The 23,439-nt window shown below is 26.6% G+C and overlaps 1 protein-coding gene across 3 annotated transcripts in view; it reads right to left on the bottom strand.

The window, feature by feature from the left end:
• Nucleotides 1–793: 793 nt before the first annotated feature.
• LOC142319569 (clavesin-1) overlaps nucleotides 794–23,439 on the bottom strand; it is a 70,757-nt gene continuing 48,111 nt past the window's right edge. For all 3 annotated transcript variants that reach the window (XM_075357007.1, XM_075357008.1, XM_075357006.1), the window contains 6 exons: nucleotides 21,264–21,355; nucleotides 18,639–18,795; nucleotides 11,004–11,197; nucleotides 10,329–10,439; nucleotides 7,732–7,882; nucleotides 794–2,074 (listed from right to left, as the gene is read on the bottom strand). In XM_075357007.1, coding sequence (XP_075213122.1) covers nucleotides 2,031–2,074; nucleotides 7,732–7,882; nucleotides 10,329–10,439; nucleotides 11,004–11,197; nucleotides 18,639–18,795; nucleotides 21,264–21,355 — 749 coding nt within the window. In that variant the 3' untranslated portion in view covers nucleotides 794–2,030. The remainder of the gene's footprint in view (nucleotides 2,075–7,731; nucleotides 7,883–10,328; nucleotides 10,440–11,003; nucleotides 11,198–18,638; nucleotides 18,796–21,263; nucleotides 21,356–23,439) is intronic.

Here is a 23,439-nt window from a genome sequence, read left to right as displayed (position 1 = left end):
TCATATGAAATTAATTATATATTGACACTAGTAAAGGTCATTTTAATTTTTTTTTTCATTATTATATTTGCTAATCTTAGTTATGTAATTATTTCCTGACATACGCGTATTCCACTCGTATCGATCAATTTTAAAACTTAAGGTAGAATTTCCGACGAAACATGCACATTATTTTTTTAAATAATATAATTAACATCAGTTTGATACACAAACTCACATACAATAATAATATTTATTATAATAATTATTATATCTGTGTTTAAAAAGTTATATTTTAATAACTACGTTATTTATAATGATTTTTTTCCCCCCATTATTTTCGTTTTGAGAAAAGAAGATAATATATTTAACAATCTTGCATACACTTACACACACGCGCGTGCGTTTTTATGCGGTGTATTCTATGCGGTGTAAGGTTTCTTTTGTAGTCAAGACGTTTTTGTTAGTATTTTAACATAACATGTTTTTAATTTCAATTCAATTTTTTGGACGTTTAATAAATTAAAATTGTGAAATAAATCACGATTGCTACAGTATGTATTTATGTGTGATCCTTATTACTTGTTGACCTCTTCGCATCTTGTAATGTCGCTATTATTTTAAAATTGTGTTTTTGAAACACTATTCCGTCCTTATCTAATAATGGTTATTGCAAGTTATAATTCAGATTTTTCTGTTTATCTCCAAAATAAGAACATAACTTTTTTTGATGTCTTCTTTAATTTAAAGGTGAATGAATTGACTATTGACGAGTAATTTAAGATTAATTAAAAATTAAATTAATTAAAGACTGTTATTTTAAAAAAAATATTATTTATTTTTTTAAAATTAAATTCTTTTTACGTACAATACTAAGCATAGTAAAAAATAGTTACACAACATATTCTGTTATAAAAAATATAATTATAAAATGCAAACACATAAATAAAAATAAATAAATGTAGATAACAGTATATATATAAAATATGTTATAAATATTTGTTTAAATATTTACCTGAAATAAATAACAATCCTATAATAACTTTCCATTTACTGTCATTTAAATAATATAGCTGATGGAAAATCAAATGATATTTACTTTAAATAATACCAAAATTATTCTTTTACGTATATAAGAGATGTTATGTTAAAATAATAATGGTAGATTTATAATAATATTTTTCAGTAAATTCAAAAATTAAACTTACGAAGGTAAGTTACACTAAGGTAATATCACAGGCAATTTACCTGTGATATATTGTAAAATTATTAGGTAATATTTCTGTTAAAAACTACCATAATATACAGTTATAATTAAATAGTATTAAAATTACAATTAGAATTGCAATTAAAGATGTACGTAATTAAAAAAAAATAAAAATAAAAACTATACACTGGTACAAAACAATTACAGTGATTCAAAAAGTCATTGTGGTCTGCTGTTTATTTCTGGTAGATACCGCAATTAAATATATAAATATTTTCTAATCGGTCTACGTTTTATATGAAATTAAAAACATGTATGAGATTTGTTTTTACATTTTGGAAAAAAGAGAAGCTTTTATAACCACAAATTATTTAATCATAATTTATCCGATTAGAATGAATTTCCCACCAATATATTCAACATAAGAGTATCTTTAGACACCTGCAATGTAGTAGTTATATACTATACAACTATGAGGTAATAACTTTTATAAAGATCTTTGTTATTGATGTACTTCATTCAGATTCAGTGGGGATATATAATTTATCTTTATAAAAACGTGAATCTAGACACATGTATATATTTCTTTCTGCTTATTTGTATATTTAAATATATATTCGAGAAATACAAACGTTATAAATATTAATAATACAATTTTGAAATGTGTTAATCATTTAAAAATCTGTGTAATCTAATAAACTTTATCATCAAATATTGATCTTTTAAAAATTTCTATGTTGGATAGTGGAACAGAATTTTTTTTTGCAATCTTCATGTTAAATGTAGATGATGAATTGATATTGTAAACGAACCTTTTAGTTTATATGATTACAGTTGTCAACTTTCAAGGTTTTTTATCATTTTTCACTTTTCCATATGATTGCCAAGCTAGAAAAATAACAAAAAACACAAAATATATGTATTATTAAGTAAAATTATGGTGTAATTATTATGATAAAGTTACAAAAACATAAAAAAGGAAAAACATTTTAGTTTTATTTATTAATTAACGAAACCTCGTTAAAAAAAACAAATTAACTCTTTAACACTTTAGTTGCCAGATAAATGGTTTAACAGTTAAACATTTTTGTTTAACGTTACTAGCTGGCTAACTAGTTTAACAAAAAATCTAATTATCGATACACCTTATATTCCCATCTTTACAAAATTACATAAAAATATTTACTTCTAGGAAGAAAAGAATAATATGAATTCTTCGGGTAAATTTTTACAAAAATATTTTTTTTTTGGTTTGAATAAAATGGCAAGATTCATTTTCATTTTATTATGGAGCAAATGACAAGACACATTTACTAGAAAATGAATCTTTTTTTTCTAGTGGGAGAAAAAATTTACGAAAAGTCAGTGCAAACCCGTTTGGGAGCCGAGTGGTCTCAAATAAGCAGAATAAAAAAATTGTTAAATAGATTACTTCGGTTTTTTTTTTGGGGGGGGGGTTTCTGGGCGAAAAGCGCTTTTGCATTATCATAGCCCGGACACGACATATTTGTTGCAACAAAAACTGATATATCACATTATATATCTAAATTTTTCTGCTTTACGGTAAATGGCATGAATAGCTGAAACACACTACATTAATTTACATAGTTGAATATAAACGGACGGCCCTAAGAAATCGTAAAACATAGGGAACATTTCATTATTCCCTAAAATAGTTCGCATTTTAGCCCCTAGATGAAACTTGCCACACAGTACCTCATAACAGATACAATCCACAAAGATGTGGTGCACTTTTAGTAGACAGTCGTAGTGAGCATAAAGGGGTGAACTGTTTGCGTCATCAGATATCCATAAGCGAGCCTCGTGTACCCTATTCGTAAAAGGTAGATAAAACCTCCTTTCGACGGTTATTTCTGCATGAGGAGACCACGATGAAACGGTATTCTTATACTGACGATGTTTATTGTTCATAGTATTCTTCCATTCACTTTGTCACTCATCGTGAACCACCCTCTTCAGGAGACGGACAAGATCGTTAGAAGCAACGCGATTGGTAAAGCAGAATGAAAACACGTCTTTTTTTCCGCACTATCTGCGCGCTCATTCCTGAAATTCCTGTATGGTTGGGATCCATCAGAAGCTCAGTGTTGTTTTACGTCTAGTCATTTGTGAAATGACACAATGAATTTCACAGACACTGGAGTACACGCCATTAATCGCCTGAAAGGCACTCATAGAATCTGAGCAAACAAGAACATGTCGATATTTTGGGCTAATTATATGTAAGGCCGTCCGCATAAATTGTAACACCAGCATTCAGGCTATTTATAATATTATAGAATTCGTTTTGTAAGATAAAGCGGATTTGCGTTCTTTTTACTCGTATTATACTGACAAAGATCAAAACAGTAATTAACGAGAAGATTACTTCTAAATCGCACAAAATTTTTATTTATAAAAATTTAGCCTATGAACGTTGATTATAGTGATCACTTTTATTTTTTATTCTTGCTTGCCCCGATAGATAACGTCCCTTTACATCCATCTCAAAATGGATTCCTTATATCCATTCACCAAATTTTAAGGGGTAGTTTAAATTTACAGTTTTTTCAACGAAAGAAAATTCCTCAATATAAAGTGTTATAATTTTGTAACTCGCTACTTTTTACAAATAGTAATATATTTATTTTATATGTAATAGTAGTATATGTAATTTTTGAGCTCTGTAACTAACCCAACAATTTTTAAAATAGGTAGATAAGATATAATAAAACACGGAATAATATTTACCAAGAAATACAAACAGGTATTTTTTTTTTTTTTTCATTTAGATTCTGAGGATTGTTTACGTGGGTGAACTGAGAAAGTACATCAATGTCCGACTATACCGGTAGTCTACAGAAGACAAAGGCGACTGAAACTACGAGGAATTTGAGTGATCGTGCTGTTGACAAACACATACAACAGCGCACTCTCATCACTAAGCTCTTCAGTAAACCTGCACGTTAAGTCGACTACTATTAAAGTAATGAATAAATTCGCAGAGGAGACTTAGATTATTGTACACATTTAAAAAGTAATAAAATTTACGTTTAGGTTTATTAATAAAAAAAGAAATTATAAAATAAATTTGTGAATATTTTTCTTACTGTAATGATATAAATAATTCACATTACGGAAGTGATTTGTAAAAGTTAATCATAAAGACTGCATCCAAATTATACTTATGAATGTTTTAATGTTGAGGGCTTTGTGGCTTTAAAACTTGCCAATAAATGTTTTAGGCCGGCTTTGACTGCTCTAGGCTAATAAATTTCATGAAAATACTCTTTTTAATACAACCGAGAGGAATCATTTATAATAATTAATGTGTAAAGTAAAACGAAAATAAATTTCGGCTGGTAACAATAATAATATTGAATTAATAGACCTAACTTAATTCTATGTTGCACAAACTGATGTTCAAAAGTTCAGTAGTTACCTAGATAAAAAATCTAAGCATCTGTTTTATAATTTGATTATTTTACTTTAAATAAATAATTTAAACAGTAATAATTTAATTAAATTGAGTTAACGCCCAATTGCAGCATATTATGGTTAAGAATAAACGTAGTGTATGAAAAATGCCAAGATTGACCCAGATTAAAATCTGAAAGCAACTGAACAAAAAAAATCTACTTACAATTCACTTGGAATGTGTGGTGAAAGAAAATGACTTAAGTTTTTTTTTCATTACATTATTTATTTATTTATGAGAAGCTAAATTTATTGAATTTTTGTTGTTATTTTCAATTAAATTTACTATTCCACTCCGTTTTAATCTCATTAATAATAAAATAATTAATTTTTGTATAACTAGTCGTTAAAAACGTATTAACAAAATAGAATTACTAATTTATTTAATTATAAATTAAAATAATTTAACAATTTTTGTAAGAATATTATGGCAATTTTTTTTATTAATTCATAATATTAAAAAAAAAATAATTTATAACTCTCGTTAAAATTGTGCTGCAGACAAAGGATTTTGCTGCAGACTCCTTATAACACTTGGTATACAGTAATTATTTATGGATTAATTAGACAAATTTTTTATAATATTTTAAGAGATACAAGAGTGACGGAGTAATAGCTAAAACTTCACGATGGGGTCTTATCCTTGTGTTGAAATTAAGCTCTACCTCCATCGAGATTTCACACTGGAATGGAATGGAACGGAAAGCAAGGATAGCGGGAGATTTATGTATGAATCGTAGAACCCGGACAAAGGTCCCGTAATACTGTATTTTGTTTAGTTACGAACAAAATTGTGGATTGCATTCCGATCCTTTAGACCAATCTGAAAGTTTTATTCGGACTGACCTTGGGAGACCAGCTGTGTATGTGCTTTGTTCATCGAGCACGATTACCCTTCGTCCGTCCACGTAAGGCCTGGTGCTAACGCAACCATGCGTACGCCAAAATATTTATTGTTAATTTACTGCAGTGGATACTACATTTTGCTATAGGAATGTTTACCATAATAAATTTATTTGATTATATTATTGACGATTTTTTTTTAATAGATATAGATTAATTATTTTTGTTATAACGTTAACAGAATTATGTTTTATTTTAAATGAAAGGTAATTTTGTTTTAATTGTAAAAAAATTAGTCTACGACAAATTAGCAAAACATTAGGCCACGTCCATTCGATCAAACAAGAATGACAATTAAAATCTTCATACTTGCATTCGATCCGAACAATTGTAAAATTAAAACTATTGTTCCCGCTCAGTACATCAAAGATGAAGAGCGTTCTATCATTTTTGGTCATATTTAGTTTAGTTCACCATTTTTAGTTGCAATGAGTTTAATGTATTATTGGTAGATACAATGAACTTACGTTTAAATAACTGTTCTTTGTAATAAAATTTATATTTTATTGTAAATGCTTGGTTTTAAATGAAATTTTTGGTAAAATACAATTCTGAGACTAAGTTTCTTATTTGTTAAATATTTTTTAACTTACACTGTAGGTAAGTTAAAGAAAAAACACATCAATCAACAATTACGAGCACAATCGCTTTTGAATAAGGAAAATCGGAATTTTTGTTTTCCGCATATCTTTTAATTATTTTTTTTTATTAATTTTATTTTTTCAAGCTATATTACTGCAATATATATTATTAATACTTAGGATTGTTATTATATTAATTTATAGTCATATATATTCACATAGGATATAAATTATGTGTACAACAAATAATATTAATTAATGCTCATCTGTAAATGACACGATTACATACAACCCGCATACATTTACTTATGAGTCAAATATACACAATTTTTGTTTTATAAATTATGTTTTTCAGAAAAATGACCGTTAATTAATCGTTTAATTCAAACTGTTTCTGAATTATTTCATAATTCTGCAATTATCTAAGTGTGAGTGCGATCTTATTTTTAAATTAAATATTATATAGCAATACATCCATTTCGTACTTGTAAATTTATAAATAAAGAAAATTTGTATTACTGTTTATTTTTTTAAATCTTCACAAGTAGGTATAAGCAACAAAAGATGAGAAAATAGGAAGAGGGGCAGCATCTAAAGTATAAAAAATGTGCTCGAACGGAAATAGGTACTGGTAGCGCGTTACTCGATCCGTGCCGCACTTACGGGTTTCGACTCTAAGGACACAGATACGTGTTATGCATACTTTTTATCGTTTTCATTAAACGCATCAGGTATGGTTTATTGGACTGAATTATTGCTTATATGCACAAAGATAATTTACTGTGGTCTAATTCATAAAAGCCACAATGCCCTAATACTCTGTTCATAAAATTCATTGTAACGGAAGTCAATATAAGGTAAGTGAAAAATACTCCGTTCGTGAAAGGTACTTACATTTGTAAAAAGGCTTGTATCATCGATTTATTTTAATATAGTAGCAAGAATTTTGTTAGTAACAAATTAATAGCATGTTATTTTAAAAGTACATATATTTTTACTTCTTGGATATTTACCGAAAACAAAAAAATATTGGTTTATCAAACTACTATTGGATTTTCATATATAATGATTATATTTAAATATAATAGTTATATTTTAAATATGATTAATTATATTAAGAAATTATTTTTTGACAAAAAAATAAAAAATAAAAATAACAATTTTTTTTTAAATGGAATCAATACATGGATACATATAACATGAGAAAATTCGGCAATCAATTCACTCCTCCCCATCCTTCGTTTACATTATTATAGATATGGAATGTTTTGTTTTGCTTAAGCATGATTGTTATTTTTCATCCAAATAACTTGTCGCTTGCAGTGTTACCTTTACCCTATTAAGTAATGGTGTAATAATAGAAGGGCTTGTTTTAAAGTTTTTGGTTTAATAAACTTTTTGAGAAGCGCTTAATTTTTATGAAGATCTTTTTCTCGGTGTTTTAAAAATTACATTACTTTAATTTTTATTTTATTTTATATCGACTATCACAAAAAAAGTAAAAAAAAATTAATACTTGTATACGTTATATTATTAATAAAATTAAAAAACCGTCTCAATAGTTTGATTGCTAAATGAATTTACCTGCAACATGATCTTCTATTGAACAGAGAACTGGGTACCAATCTGCACTTGAATAATCCATGGTAGGTTTGTTACCATCATACTCTGCTGGTAAATAATCAGGATGAATATGTTGATGAAGTGAGTTCATTTTTTTTCCATGGATAAACAACTGAAAAAAAGAAGATTTTAATCATCCTATAGAAAGTGGTGTAAATTTATATTTTATAAAAAGTAACTATTCCAGTTTTTCTCTAATTTCTATAACCTAATAATTTATTTTTTTTTAAATCTTAAGTTTATTAATTTTACGTTAACCTTTTCATGTTTAATCTTGCTTAATAAACTTTTTGAGAAGCGCTTAATTTTTATGAAGATCTTTTTCTCGGTGTTTTAAAACACCGAGTACTTGTATTTGTATTACTTCTATTTGTAAAACTTTTCATATTCGTTTAATACAATTTTTAACCACACAAATAGTCCATTGTAATTATAAATTTTCCGTTACTTATGTAACTGGTATTGAATAGACAACATATTATCTTAACAGTGTATTTCTTAAAATATTTTGTTACTTTCCCTAATTTATAATCAATATATAACTGCAGAAACTATTTTTGTTGACAAAAAAATGATCCCATTCCGGTATCTGCATTTCTCAACGTTTTGAAATCATTTGGTAGAAAAAAAAATAGTTGATTACAACATTCTTCGCGTTGCGCGCACATGTATATCTGTTTGGTGTCTTATGGCTTTATTGGCTGAAATATTAAACTTTCATTTGGATATAATGTAAACACCAAGCCTGTTTTACCAACAAAGGTAAAATTGATGTAGTAGTGTGGGCTTTAAAGACTAATTTATTAAATTTAAAAAATCAGATGAGAAGTGGAAGTAAATTGAGGGGTCTACAACATTTAGTTGTTAGATATTCATAATAGAAAATCTCAATGAAACAACATCATTAATTTGTTTAATATTATTTCCACCAGTAAAATTAGAAGTTAAAATCTATTACACATTAAAACTTTTGAGATAATACGTTTTAAATACTTTTGATTAAATACGTTTTTAAAGAGAGTCCTTATGTCGGAAATAATTTTCAATTTTTTTCCAAAGGTAACAAAATTTAAGATTTTGTCTAAAATTTAAGTTTAGTTTAAATAGTTTAAAATATACGTATTTGAAACATTTTAAATTAAACTGAATAATATATTACTACGGAGTATCTTTGTACACGATTTTATATTGGATTTTTTTTATTACTATTTTTTTTATTTGTCGTTAAATAAATCAGTAAAGCCGTATTGGGAATAATAATTTTAAATTTTATTATTAAGGGAAAAGTTGCATTTTTAAGTTCTATTCAAACGCCGGTAAAGTTTAGCAACATCATTGCCAGCTTTTTTTTTCACTTTCATTTCTCTGGTCCTTTAAAAATTGTCATAATATTTAACTCATAATTACCTTATCAAATTTTCTGTGCAAAGACGCGGGATAAAAGTGAAAATTACTGGTATATTTTGTCATTTCAAAAATAATTCCTTGATAGTAAAAATTAATAAATTTGGATTCTATTGTAGTTTAGTAAATGATACATCTGACATTAAATTTTGTATTTCTTTAATTTATTGTAGTAGTATGTATCTTGAAATGTTGACAGGTGATGGTTTCTTTCACTAGACCGTGGACATAAAAATGTTCACGATCAACGGTTAACGTGAATTTTAAATGTGTTCATTTATATGAACTTGTTAATAATCAAGATTAACATTTAATTTTGTGTAGCAGTTCATTGATAAATGATATACTTTTGATAAACTATCGGTAGAAGCAGCACATATGCTCCTAGGCAGAATGTTTTTAAAATTTGTTCGCAATAGTTACAATTCTGAAAGAGTATGCAGTTGAGCACTAAAATTTCATACTGTTTTTGAGTAGCCTTCTTTTTTTATTTATATATGAGTAAGTAGACAGTATTTATAACACTGGATTATTAACTTCATGGGAACGTAAAAAAAAATATCTAATACTGTAGACTATTATCAAGTATTTCACTCATTAGTAAAACATCTCGTTGAGAATTAAATTAGATAAATATTAAAATACGACTTAAACTATTTACACATCAAATGTAAATCCATTTACATTTGATATGTAAACACGTGAACTATAAAAGAGCATATATAAAGCTATTGATGTAGCCTATGTGTAATGTAATACCGTTTAATTTATCCGTGACCTATAAACTATTGTAAACTATATATTTCATTCATTTCCTGTCAAGACACACAGGTCGTTGTCCGGAAGTCCTCGATACATAAAAATATTTTTATTAAACAAAAACCAAGACTGTAAATAGGAAATTATCGCAATTAAAGTATACGACCTTGTTTTATATATACATATATGTACATTTTTATAAATTATATAATGTATTTATAATTTTATATATATATATATATATATATATATATATATATATATATATATATATACACACACACACACACACACACACACACACACGAGTTTAGCTTTTATTTGTTTTTTGCATTTATTGCTAATTATTTTTTATCTTAAATTTAAAAAAAAAAGAAAGATAAAAATTTACTTACTCTATTCTGTAGCTTTTCTTCAACAAATGGTTTAAAAAGAGTCCAGACTGCATTAAATAAAAATGGTTCTTTAACGATATGAACTTCTTTCAGCCTTAATGGCATGGCTTTCTGAAATAAAATTAACACAACTTGAATTATTCTAACCTGCTACATTTATCAGGTCAATTGAATTTCATCCAGAAACGTCTGTTTTTTGTTCTCTAGCAATAGGTTACTCAACAAAATAGAATTCAATGCAAAATATAGTTTACAAACAATGAGTGTTTATTTGAGATAAATGTTAATTAAATCTTCGGTTAATTTCTTTTATTTTTCCAATTAAATAAAACATTTACTATTTATATCTGATGTGATTTTATCGGATAAATCATTACTGTAAATTTTCAGGGGATGACAAAAATAATTAAACATTGTTTCTGTGCCGTGATTAAAAATATTTAATCGCATATAACAATTAAAATGTTATGCATTCCCTGGAAATTTTTGTATACAAAATATGTGCTACCAAAAAAATGTGGATCTATCAAATACATTGCTGCAATGTACGGCAAATAAGATTTATTTATGTACGTTTTATTTATTAATTATTTATAATAACTTTTAATTTATATCTATAAAATAAATTATTTTGCAAATTTTTAAGTTCATTTATCTTAATACATGCATACTTACTTGAATAAATTTCAGTAATCTGTTCGAAAATTCTATACTCATTTGTCTAAACTGACTGTAAGAAAACCCATTGAAATCGAGAATTACAACAACTCCTCTAATTTGAGTTTCTGGTTCCAGCATGGCTACTAAGTGAATCAAATAGAATACACGGAACAACTGATTTGACGAAACTTTTTGTGTGTCCCATAACCCTGCAAAGAATTAAGAAAACTATGAAAATAATTACAAGTCATAATTTTGAAATAAGTAATATTAAATTTTGTAATATACATGCACAACAGTGTCCCTACAACAAATTTCTTCCCGTTTTAACTAATCTGGTTCAACTTTATAAATATGAAATACGCTTATACGTTATACATTTTCTTAATAATTTTTATGTTTCAGATCTCTCTTTTAAAAAACCTCAAAATAGGTGAAGGTTCTCGGTTCAATTCTTTTTTTTTTTAAATTATTTAATCCTTACTTTTCACAAAATGCGTTCATTCGATGATTTTTTTACGGCATGAGTTTTGAGGTTTTGAGTTTTGAGTTTTGAGACGTTTTGAGGCATGAGTAGAAAATACCATTCACTTAAATTGTGGTTTTCATAAGTATAAAATTTTGTGTCTCGAAAATCTTCAAAACTATCTCGTCAATTTCTGAAAATTAGATATGTTGTAGTAATGTATCTGAAGTTGTTTATGTGACAATTTTATGACTGATTCGGTCATTCTTGGGTTACGTTCAATTTAAGGTCGGAAAAATTTGAGCGGGGCAAGTTAGAAGCGTGGTTCGTTATAATGTTGCAAGTTGGAACGTTCAAGTTTCTTTATCTGCTGTATTTATAGTTAGCAATATTAAATCAAATTAAAAAAAAAAAATATTAAAATATTAAAAAAAAATTAAATTAACTAAAAATCTGTCTTCTTTGCATAACTGCCAAGATTTTTTTTAATTTTCAGAGACATTTCCTTCAGCGGTTCTATTGTTAAGTTTTTTTACAGAACTGAAATCGAATACTTCAAATAAAAAAGTGCGTGGTATAAATAACTCCTATAGATCAAGAGACCTTGCCGATGGTAAGGGGGCTTGAGTGCTCAGTGATACAGAGCAGCTCGACCGAAGGTGTAACCATATCGGGGAGGTATCTGTTGAGAGCCAGACTAAGGAATGATTCTTGAAAAAGGGCAGCAGCTCTTTCAGTAGTTTTTAAGGGCGTAGGTCAAGAGGACTTAAACGATCATATCAACATCACTCGATCTTCTGAGTAAAAGCAGCTGAAAGCAATGAAAAACTACAGTTGCTTTTTTTTCCAAGAAAATGTAGCTCTCTGCATTTCCATGTAACAAAGATGAGGCGCCTTCCTTGGTAAAATATTCTGGAGATAAACTAGTCCCCAGTTTGGATCTCCGGGTGGCGACTACTAAGGAAGGGGTTACCACAAAATTAAAAAATAACATTCTACAAGTCGGAGCGTGGAATGTTAGAAGTTTAAAAAAGGTTGGTAGGTTAGAAAACTTAAAGAGGTAGATGGATAGGTTAAATGTAGATGTGGTAGAAATTGGCGAGATTCGGTGGCAAGAGGAAAACGACTTTTGGTCAGGTGATTTTAGAATAATTAACTCAGCTTCAAATAAAGGGCAGGCAGGAGTAGGTTTCGTAATGAACCAGAAGATAGGGAAAAGAGAAGAGAAATGCAAAATGCATAGCGATGAAGATATCGCAATAAAATAGATAGACATAGCAATAGAGATAGAAGATAGATATATAAATAAGCTAATTGAAGATATAAGACACGAGATTTTAATATTCAAACCATTTTTTTAACAAACTCAAGAAAAATTAGAATAAAAATGTTACATATATTCCTGCATTCCAGAGAATCGTAGTTGCAACCTAATGAAGCGTATCTTTATGTAGTTTTTTGAATTTTGATTTTTTATATTTTTTATTAAGGGCAGGGCTCTTCCCTTTATAATTCTTGCAAACAGCTTGGATTGATGTCGGGTGTAATTTTTTAGATCGCAAACAAACTTTTTGGTTAATGACCTGCCTCTCATATGCTAATAATGAGAATCAACTTGCACGTTATTTCAAAAACTCTCTGGCTTTTTTTAGCCCAGCTTATCAGAGTGTAATTTATCAGCTGAACAGTGATCAAAGTGACATAAAAGTTTTATGAAGGAAAATTGAATTTACATGAGAATAAATCTGGATTATGCAGATTCATATTCATATACTGAATGAATATCTTTAACTCGAATCCGTCTGAGTTAACGGTGGTCGGATAGAAATGAACTATAGTTATATAGCAGAAATTTAAATTCAGAATTTGTATTTTAGGAATCTAAAAAAGAAAAAGAGATTTTTTTAACGTGATATCTGCGTGTTAGAATCTGCCGAACAGTTTTATTAACGACGCTTGTTTTATTGCATTTTAACATAAAACCTTCTTTATTCCAATAAGTTTAAAGTAAATTACTTTTACTTTGTCAAGAAAGTGTTGAAACATCCAACTAGTAAACTGTTGAAAAAAGTTTTAGATCTGGAAAAAAAGAAAGTTAAATATTCAAATCAGTAGACGTTACTTAATAAATTAAATAATCATAAGCTTTAATCTTTCCTTCAGAATACTGTGTATTTTAATCCCGGTAGATCATTATTGACGTGATACACCAATAAATTCTTCTTTATGTTAAAGATGTTAGTAATAATTAAGTAGAAACGAAAATCTCCAGAGTGTTTAGTTTCTGAGAAGTGGAAACTACGGTAATAGCTATTCTAGTCAGGCTTAGCATTTTTTGATACACTACAAAAATCTATTTCGTACTCCTTCGTATAAGCTTCGAGTTTATCTAATAAATCTATTAAAACAAAATTTATTAGAAGATGCAATGTATATGAAACATTCTTCCGTGTTGCAGTACGGCTTAATCGGTAAGTAATCTGGGGGTTAGTAAAATTAGCTTAGTCAGTAAAATGTTGGGGCAACCGGATAATAACATATATGAATAGGCATTTTGTTCAGCTGCTTTTAATCAGCTTCTTTTTGCGAATTATTAAATACTGTTGTGAGATTTATTGTTTATCGAGTGAAGTAAAATCTGATTACATTTTTTTTTTCATAAGATAACCTTAAAGTTTAACTACCTAAAGTGATTTTATACCTGTATGTTTTTACTTACAAGGCTAATAGTTTTTATCTGTAAATCCGAAAATTTTTAAGTGGGAACCATAAAATTCAAATACAAACAGTATAATCAAGTATTTCAGATGATGGATGTAACCTGGGAATAACATTCCAACAATTTAATGTTATGAAGAAATAACTACAGGTAAATCGTAATAACTGATCTGGTAGTGTCATAAACACGTTTTATACTAAGTTTAAATTACTTGTAACTTCTTTAGCAACGCAAATAATACGTAAATTTTATTATTGTTGTGTAAATAATATTTTATTTGCTTTATTTTATTGTAATATCTGATGTTTTGCAAAGATAACTAATTAAAACTCCGTCAAGTTCTTGTAATTTAGATATTTATTTACCTTCAAGAAACAGGATATCTCAAAGTCATGTCTATAGATGATACAAAATTGCTTGGAATTAGTAACTAGTTTTAAGCAAGTATATAAATAAATGAATACAGGCGGAAAGGACAAAAGTAATTACAAAAAATTTAACTACTTAATGTAATTCATTAAGTGTTTTCAAAACCTGTTTTATGATTTAATTAAGACTTTTCTTATCGCTGTTTTATAATGACATTAAAATTGTTTAATCAAAGTAAATGATTAAAAAATAGAATAATATTTTATTTTAAATATATTTATAACTTAGTACAGAAGAAGCTATACTTTTTATGTTTATTTTAATAGAAAATGCTCGCCCGCATATGTTTGTATTCATTTATGTATGTCTTAGAAAAAAGGCGCGAAAATGTTTCATGGTTTATGTTTCATTACATGTGATTTTGTTAATGTTTTTCCAAATTGTAGCTAAATAACGTTCATGAATTTGGCGTACTAACATCATCAAAAACTTTTAAAACAAAAAGCTTCAAAATCCTGAATATTTTTGGCTTGAGTATTTTTTTTTTTTTTAGTTGTAATTATTTAACTCAATTTTAAACCCAGTGTTTTCCTTTTTTATCCCCAAAACACAAATAAAATTTTAGATAAATCATTCCTATTATGAAGTATAAATCGTTTGAACGAATGAATCGTTCGTGTGCTGTGCGCAGCCTCCCAGCGCACCACATTGTCCGCCCTGCGCCAATAGCAGCTAAATTAAAAATATGAGCACATAAAACAAACAAACAAACCAACGCACCATGTGTTTTTATTGGAAAGATAATATTTCTTCATTGGCTTTACCGGACGCAAATCTCAACCGATTTTGACGAAACTTTGCAGAGTTTCGAAACATATTGCGAATAGATTCTTATTGATTTTCAAGCGAATTGTTTCTCAGAAACCGTATTTTGAGCTAAGAAACATTAGGATTTAGGGTTTTTGAGTACATTTTTCGTTTTTTTTTTTCATTCCACTGAGTGCAAGTTTTAACCGATTTTAATGAAAATTTGTAAGATGATGTAAACCTAGTAGAAATTGAGCCCAATTGATTTTAAAGTTAATCGGAGTTAGAGGCAAAAACTGGGTTTTTGAATACGTTTTCAAGGTTAACTTAACCCGGAAATCTGCCCTTCTGACGCACTAACTGCGACTAAGTTTTTTGGTTTATTGTTTACTTTTTACTTATTTACATAGGGATAAAAACAAAGTATACTTAAAGAAAGATAAACAAAAAGCATTATTATTTTTTTAATTAGTATTATTTACAAAAACAGTAAATTAATGACACAAACAAAATGTACATCAAAAACAAGTTATCTAAAATAATATTCAATATAAGTCAATAGATATTCTACATTAAAAGTTTGCGCTTGATTTTTAATAGAAGCTAATCAAATAATCTTGGTGATTCCTAAGTATTATTTATACGGCCCTCCCCTATTATTTTAGAAAGATATTAATTATATAAAAGATCAAAAAGAAAACCAATCAAAATGAGTTGAATTTAAATTTCCACTTCCAAAATTACTTTTTTGTAGATATCTCCGCTTATCGTACTCGTAAAATGCTGTTTAACTTATTCTAGATTAAAAAAAAAATTAAAATCATACATTATTAATTATAATTGTTATAGGCTAAATAACAACTGCATAACTAGCAATTTAGACTACCTTATTCTGAAGGTAAAACTTTCTTTTATTATACTTACAATTAAAATGATTTTTGAGAAGATCATTAATTTCTTAATTACTTATTTAAAAGAAGAAAACAAAGATAATATGACTCTATAAATGATGAAATTATTTACAAGAAGGAATTAGTTGTTTCTATTTTTTAATTATAGTAAAAAAACATATTGTTAACAAAAAATCATTAATAAAATGTTGCAGATACTCACAAATAGTATCAATCACGCGTTTAGCATGAGGATAATAAGACGTCAAACACAAAAAAATACATACATATCTTTTCTGTTACATTTAAAGAAAAAATCCATTATAGCAATTAAGAAATCATATTTAAATTAAAAAAAGATCAATAAAAATAACTTTAAAAGAATAATAAAATCCTATTTTTATCAGATAAAACTTGCGTCATTTTTATGATCGGGTGTGTAAAATATGAATTTTTAGTATTGTTAATATTGTAACTGTACTGCCGAAATCGTACATTCAAAATCATTTCCAGAAAATCTTGTTTTCTTTTTAAATGTTTAATTTCTGATCCTTACTATAATTTTTGAGTGAAGATTATTTTCTTCGGGTTTTGAAAAAGTTGGTACACGTGCAATGTTAGACATGCTGTTGCTACTTACACTATTATAAATTAAATTAATTTAGTCTAGCAGACTAAACTATAATGAAAAATAAAAATTAGTAAAATACTTTAGTACACGTCTGTTGTTTACTCGCTGCAATAACAATTCAAAATTACATATAAAAAAATAATATATAAAAATATTATTTCAGAATGATATATTTAGAAATTTCTTTATTTTTCAATCCTATATAACATATTGTGTTGATACAAGTGAATATGTTGATGGATATATTTTTCTGAATTCTATTTATTGAAATTTCTAGTTATTAAGATTTCTCTAATTATCATTAATACATTTAATGTAGCTAAGGTAATACATATATTCACGAACTATTTAACATAATGTTTGATTATGTAAATAGTAATTAACACAGTCCATTTCCAGTTTTTTCGAATAGAATATAAACCGTGTTTATCTTTTCTGGTAATCTAGATTTCTAGAAGATCAGCATGAAACATGATCTAAGACGCTTGCGGCAATTTAAGAAAAAGTGATGAAACTTTAATTTTTACAGTTATCAACCAATCAACAATCAATTTTGCGTGTAATCTAAATTATATTTACATACAGAATTAAAAATTCAGCCTAATACCCACATAAACTGTCCGATAAATTTACGCTGGATGACAAAAAAATTCTTAATAACACAAACAAGTGGTACACGTGACATACGTGTGAAAATATACATATAAATAAGTAATTTTTTTTGTGTTTTATTTCTCATATAATTTTTCTTTGCTAATGTGTGCGTTACAACCTAACAATACGCGTATGTTCCTTGCAAATTAATGAACAATAAGCAACCCCCTCCCCAAGGTCCAATGAGACAAGGATGATATGTAAATGAGGTGTAGTCTATAGACTTAAGCCTACCATTCATAAGAAGTGTGGTTAATTTAACCCCAACCATCAAATTATACCGGTATATAAAAGCAACTAACTTTTATTAATAGTTGAACCTGAGGACTTTGAACTTCAAAAATCAGTTGTTAAACAGCAACCCGGTGGCTACTCATAACGATACAAAATTGATCGTGGGTGTAAATGTTCATGAGGACAAATGATGATTTCATACTAAATATTTTAATTGTTTCAGTTTTAATCAATTTTAACATTACATTTTCAATTATTTTGCATCCAAAAAGTAGTTTTTCTTTAACACTTTAGCAATCTGAAAATTATACCTTCATACTTCAACATTCTGTTCATAGTTGAAGTTATCTCAGGTTATCTCTACTTCGTAGAGAGTTCAAATAGTTCAAATATTAATTCAGATAACAGAGGAATAGGTGATGTATAACAAATAGATGGAATAAAGAATTTAATTCGTCAATTTTTTTAAATTAGAATGTAAATATTTTTTTTAAATATTTTAAGTACCAGTGCAACTCATTCATTTAATTAATTATAGTATCCTACTGATAAAACTAATTAAAAGAGCCATTAATCACACGTGCCATGTTCTAATGAGAGACAGGGAGTACAGATTTATTGAATATTAATATACAAACAATAAATACTGCATTGATGTGTACGAAAATGATGTGTTGTTTGACCTGAATTGTAAAAAAAATATCATGACCGGACATTAAAAAACAATAAGAAATTATCATAACAAGGAAGAATTTCTTTTGTTAGTAACACTATTTTAAGTTAATTTTGTATTCAGCAAATAAAAAAAAAATAAAAAATAAATTATTCGTGAACTTAGTAAAAAATTAACAAATAAATTAATTCCATGAACAATACAAACCTCCAATATTAGCGATGAGAATCCTTCGACCATGTTGATCTCTGTCAACCAAAACATTGACAACTTTGTTATCTGTAAGTGATGATCTTTCTGACTCAGCAGTTAAACCTTTCAGAACATTTTCATGTTTTTCTTTAAAATCTGAGACTCTTTTCATCTGTAAAAATAAAGTGTCAAATAGGTTATTAGTTAAGATTTTGAAACGAAAAAGTTCCAAGTAATTCTTACGGAAAATCTCATTAGTAATATAAATTTGAAATATGTTCTACTGTTTCATCGCTTTGTTATGTTCTACTGTTTCATCGCTTTAAATTTGAAACGATATAGCAACCGGTTATTATTTGGTAAATAACCGGTTATTATCTTAATAAATGATGTGTCTTTTTTTAGGAATAAAAATCCTTTCTTTCTAATTTTTTTTATAAATAACTTTTTTAAACTTAATTTGTCAATAAGGATTTTAAATTGTGTCATTTTTAAAAATATATTGTATTTTAATTTTGATCTGCTGTTTCGATGTGACGTACAAAAAAATACCCGAATTTGAATTTAAATCACATCTGAAGCAAGAGTTTAATTTTAGATTGTTAAATTTTTAGACGGTATAGATAGAAAACGAAATTTTTAAATTTCATATTCACTTGACAATTCTTCAATTTGATATGCAGAATAATTTGGCATGACCATATATTTATTGTATTATACTATTATATTAAAAATTGTCACTATTGCAAAAACATTTGTATTGCAATGTCTTTTTATTGAACAAGGAAATCTATAATATTATTGCTGATTCAACGTTTTTTCAACAATTAATTCTTTTTTGTTTTTTAGTACTTTGCACTTCCTAGTAAATAAAGGAATTTTAACAATAACGTAATAAAAATAATGTAGAATGATAAGGTAAAATGATTAATTTTGTTTTAATAATATATCTTGGCAAATTTTAATACCTTTTTATCATTTATATTTAAGCCATTTTTAGAAATCTATTATTTTTTTTTGTTTTTTACGCTAAAGAAATCAAGAAAAAGAAAATTCAAATCTTAATGTTCAATTAAGTAAAAAAATAAATTAAATAAAAATAACATAAATGATAATAAATAACAATTTCCTTTATTCTTACATATTTTTTTTTATTAAATTTTAATATTATTAGTTCAGTAAAAGTAACTGAAATATCCTAGAAACAAGAGAAAAATTGTACTGAAAGGTAGTAGTACAGGGGAAATATATTTTTTCATTGTTCTGAACTTTTTTTTTGTTTTTTTCCCGTAGTTATACAATCGCATGATTTTTTTCAGAATTTTATCGGTTTCATTAAATGAGAATCAATACTTAAAAGTAAAAAGCTATAAACACAGAATATACGTACTAGGTTATAAAGTGTCTAAATTTTGTTTTTAGTAAACGAAAGAAAAATAAATAGTTAAATCGAATTAAATTTGTATTTCTAATATTTTTTCAGATTCTTACGATTGATAAAAAATTTTATTTTTGTCGTTGTGATTAATATTTTTAATAGTTTGCATAGTAATTTTAATGAATTTATTCTAAAACGTAAAAAAACATTGATAAGGATAAAAATTAATCGTCCCCTTAATCTGTATATTACGTGATATTAATTTGAAAAAAAATTTTCATTGATTAAAATTTAAATTGAACCGTTTATGTTGTGCAAGAAGATCAACACTACATCACCTCGCTACCTTAATCTGAAATTATGGACAGATTTTTTGAAACCTTCCCTGAGTATACATTTTACTATAGTAATAATTTTCAAGTATTTGAATAATAAATGTAACATTTAACAAAATTATTATTTTTACTTTTAAGGCTTGCCACTAGTTTTTGTGATTTGTGTCAAATTATTTTTTTTTTACCTATTTTTTTTTTTGGCGGTCTTGTAATTTATTTACGTACTAAATTTATATAAATCTGGAATTAAGGATATCTTAATAATTAAATCAATCAATTTGTTATACTCTGTGAACTTTAAAATTTTACTCCTTTGTATATATTTATAAGCCTGTACTCGTATTTTATATACAACAAATTGTTTCAGGCAAAAGTAAAAAAATTGAAAATAATTAAAGGATCTTATCAAGAAAAAGAGTAGAAAACGTGACCTCCATGTGGGAGTAGAAAGAAAGTTCCTTAAGTGGAAAACGTATTACTACAATAAATTAATGGTATAGTTAATATTGTAGAAATTTATCTGTCACAAGAAAAACCTGGTGAAATATTAGAAAATAGTTTAAACTTCACAGTACAAGTTCTAATAAAACTTTAAAAAATTCAAGTGAAGCTCTTATTTATAAAATTTACAACATTGTTTATATTTTTAACGAATTAGAATTCCATTATTTAAAAAATATCTTTCCGGTTTTCGTGTTTATATGATTTAATTCGTTAAATTCCCTCTTCCAGTTTATCTTTGCGTTTTTCATTTATTTGGATAATTACAGTATTTTTAAACATTTCAAGAAATCAACAGACTAACAGTAAATAATAACAAAACAGTTAACATTAGTTTACTTAATATATTACAATCGTTTCTCTTAAATTCAATCGATACGATTTATCTGAAATTTTCATAAATGTTTATCTTAACTAGTCGCTCACCAGATCAAAAGCACTTTCTGGATAGAATTTTGTCGGCCTCAGAAATATCATAAGTGTGTCGACGTCATCTCTGAAGTAAATTGTGTTATCCGCTAGAAAAAAAATTCAAACATTTAAAACAATGTATATTTTATTTGTAAATATATATTCTTCAAGTACATATATATTAAATTTGTTTTTTTTTTACAGGTTAACTTTTGTTTGAAATAATTTCAAATCCTCTAATTTGTTATATATAATTTACTACAAATAGAAAATAAAAACCGTCGAATTTTTAGTCTAGCCATCATCATAAACCTATTTTTATCAACTAAAATTATTGAATGTATAATAATTATACTAATAATTATAATATACTATAATTATATTTCTCAATATTTTCTAAAACTAATCGATGTAATAAATTCCAGATTCCATTACATTAAACTTAAAAGTTTTTAATCAAGTTTGATTGCAATCCTCCCTTTTTGATTGCAATCGACAACCAAAAGTGTCTAAAATCCAAACAGGTTTGAAATTTTTCTTAACTGCGGTAATAAGCCCTCATTGAGAGCTTTTTAACGATATATCATAATTGGTACTTATTTTCACTGGTTCCAGAGTTTAGAATTTTAATTAACGAAATATTTGGATCTTGAATGGGAAGGACAGATCAGTTCGAATCAGACTTCATCTCCTTTTTTTAATTTAAATATATTGGTTTATTAATAATTATTAACCTCTGATTGTAAAAAAAGTTTTACAATAAGTAATAATTCAATAATAATAAAAAAATTAAAAAATATCAGAAGTTATTAATGAAATAAAATAATGTAACTGAAATTTAATAGGCGTACAAAGAAGTCATGTGATGCCCAGATCAGATTTTTTTTATTGTTAACAATATTGAAATTACTATGCAGTTTTGGAGTAATAAATATTTACCAGATATAATATAAATAATTGTAAAAAGACAAAATGTAAATCACTGCTAACTACAGTCGTCTTAATTTATGGAAAAATTTATGACAGGTTGAGAGTTTCTTACCAATTTTTCCTCACATTGTTCCTGTAGGTTATCTACCACCATACAAGAAGACTAGGATTCTATAATATCTGATTAAAATACCTTGACTCCTTAAGTGAAATACAGTCTTATTTAAATTAAATGATAATCTTAGTTTTATAAACTAAAATATCTATACATCTTAATTTACTATTACTTATTTACTTATCAGTTATTAGCAATTCTCCTGTAAAAACGTTTCAATTATAATTTTTGTGGTTTAATATTATTAATGTATTTTAGTTATTTGTGGAGAGGTAAATCTCTACCTTATGAAAAATTCCACGTCTGACCATGATTAGAATCCAGAACTCTCTAAATAAATAACAGAAACGCTATCGTTCTGCCACGAAGTCGCTATTCTGTACTTAATTTTTAACTAGTTTTTAGGCGAAGAAATCAAAGATTACATTTGGATAACAGAAATATTCAAAGTTTTTTAATAAATGTTTAATCTTTGTTGGATGTTTGATCAATATTCATGTAAATATCAACAGTTTTAATATATAGTTTTTATAATCCACAGTTTATACAGAGACTTTTTATACAGTTTTACGCAGTAATTTTAGATTTGTATGCAGTTAAACTATATTCAGCCCAAGTAATAAAAAAGTTCTAACTTAAATTATTTATTTTTTATAAACGTTTCATAAAAAATTAATTTACTAAATTATTTTATAAATTTCTACGTTTTCACTTAAAAATATACCTTCAAGAGTTTTGAAAATTAAATTTTTAACTACTTAGGAGGTTATTTCACACGTTTACACTTACGTTTATTGACTGTTGGATCGCATAAATGAATAACCTCCAGCTCATGTGAATGCTTGAAGGTGTACTTTAAAAAATAAATACTTAAATAAAAAATTAATAAAATACTTCAAAAAACAATCCGATATTTTCTTAGATCATGCTGCCTTAAATTTGGAATATATCAATGTCTCAAATAGTCCGCCGTTTGATTACACAATAAATATTATTTAATCACATTTAAATGATATTAATTATAAATTTTAACCTAAAATTTTATTTAATTTGCAAAAAATTGATTTTTTTATACAATAATAAAATTTAATTAATATGATTGCAAATTTTTTTCAATAATCAATTACAGTAAAATATTTTTTTCTC

The sequence above is a fragment of the Lycorma delicatula genome, chromosome 2, assembly GCF_047948215.1.
Source record: "Lycorma delicatula isolate Av1 chromosome 2, ASM4794821v1, whole genome shotgun sequence".
NCBI lineage: Eukaryota > Metazoa > Arthropoda > Insecta > Hemiptera > Fulgoridae > Lycorma > Lycorma delicatula.
The sequence above is the reverse complement of the archived record's forward strand: the minus strand, read 5'-3'. Positions and strand labels throughout refer to the sequence as shown.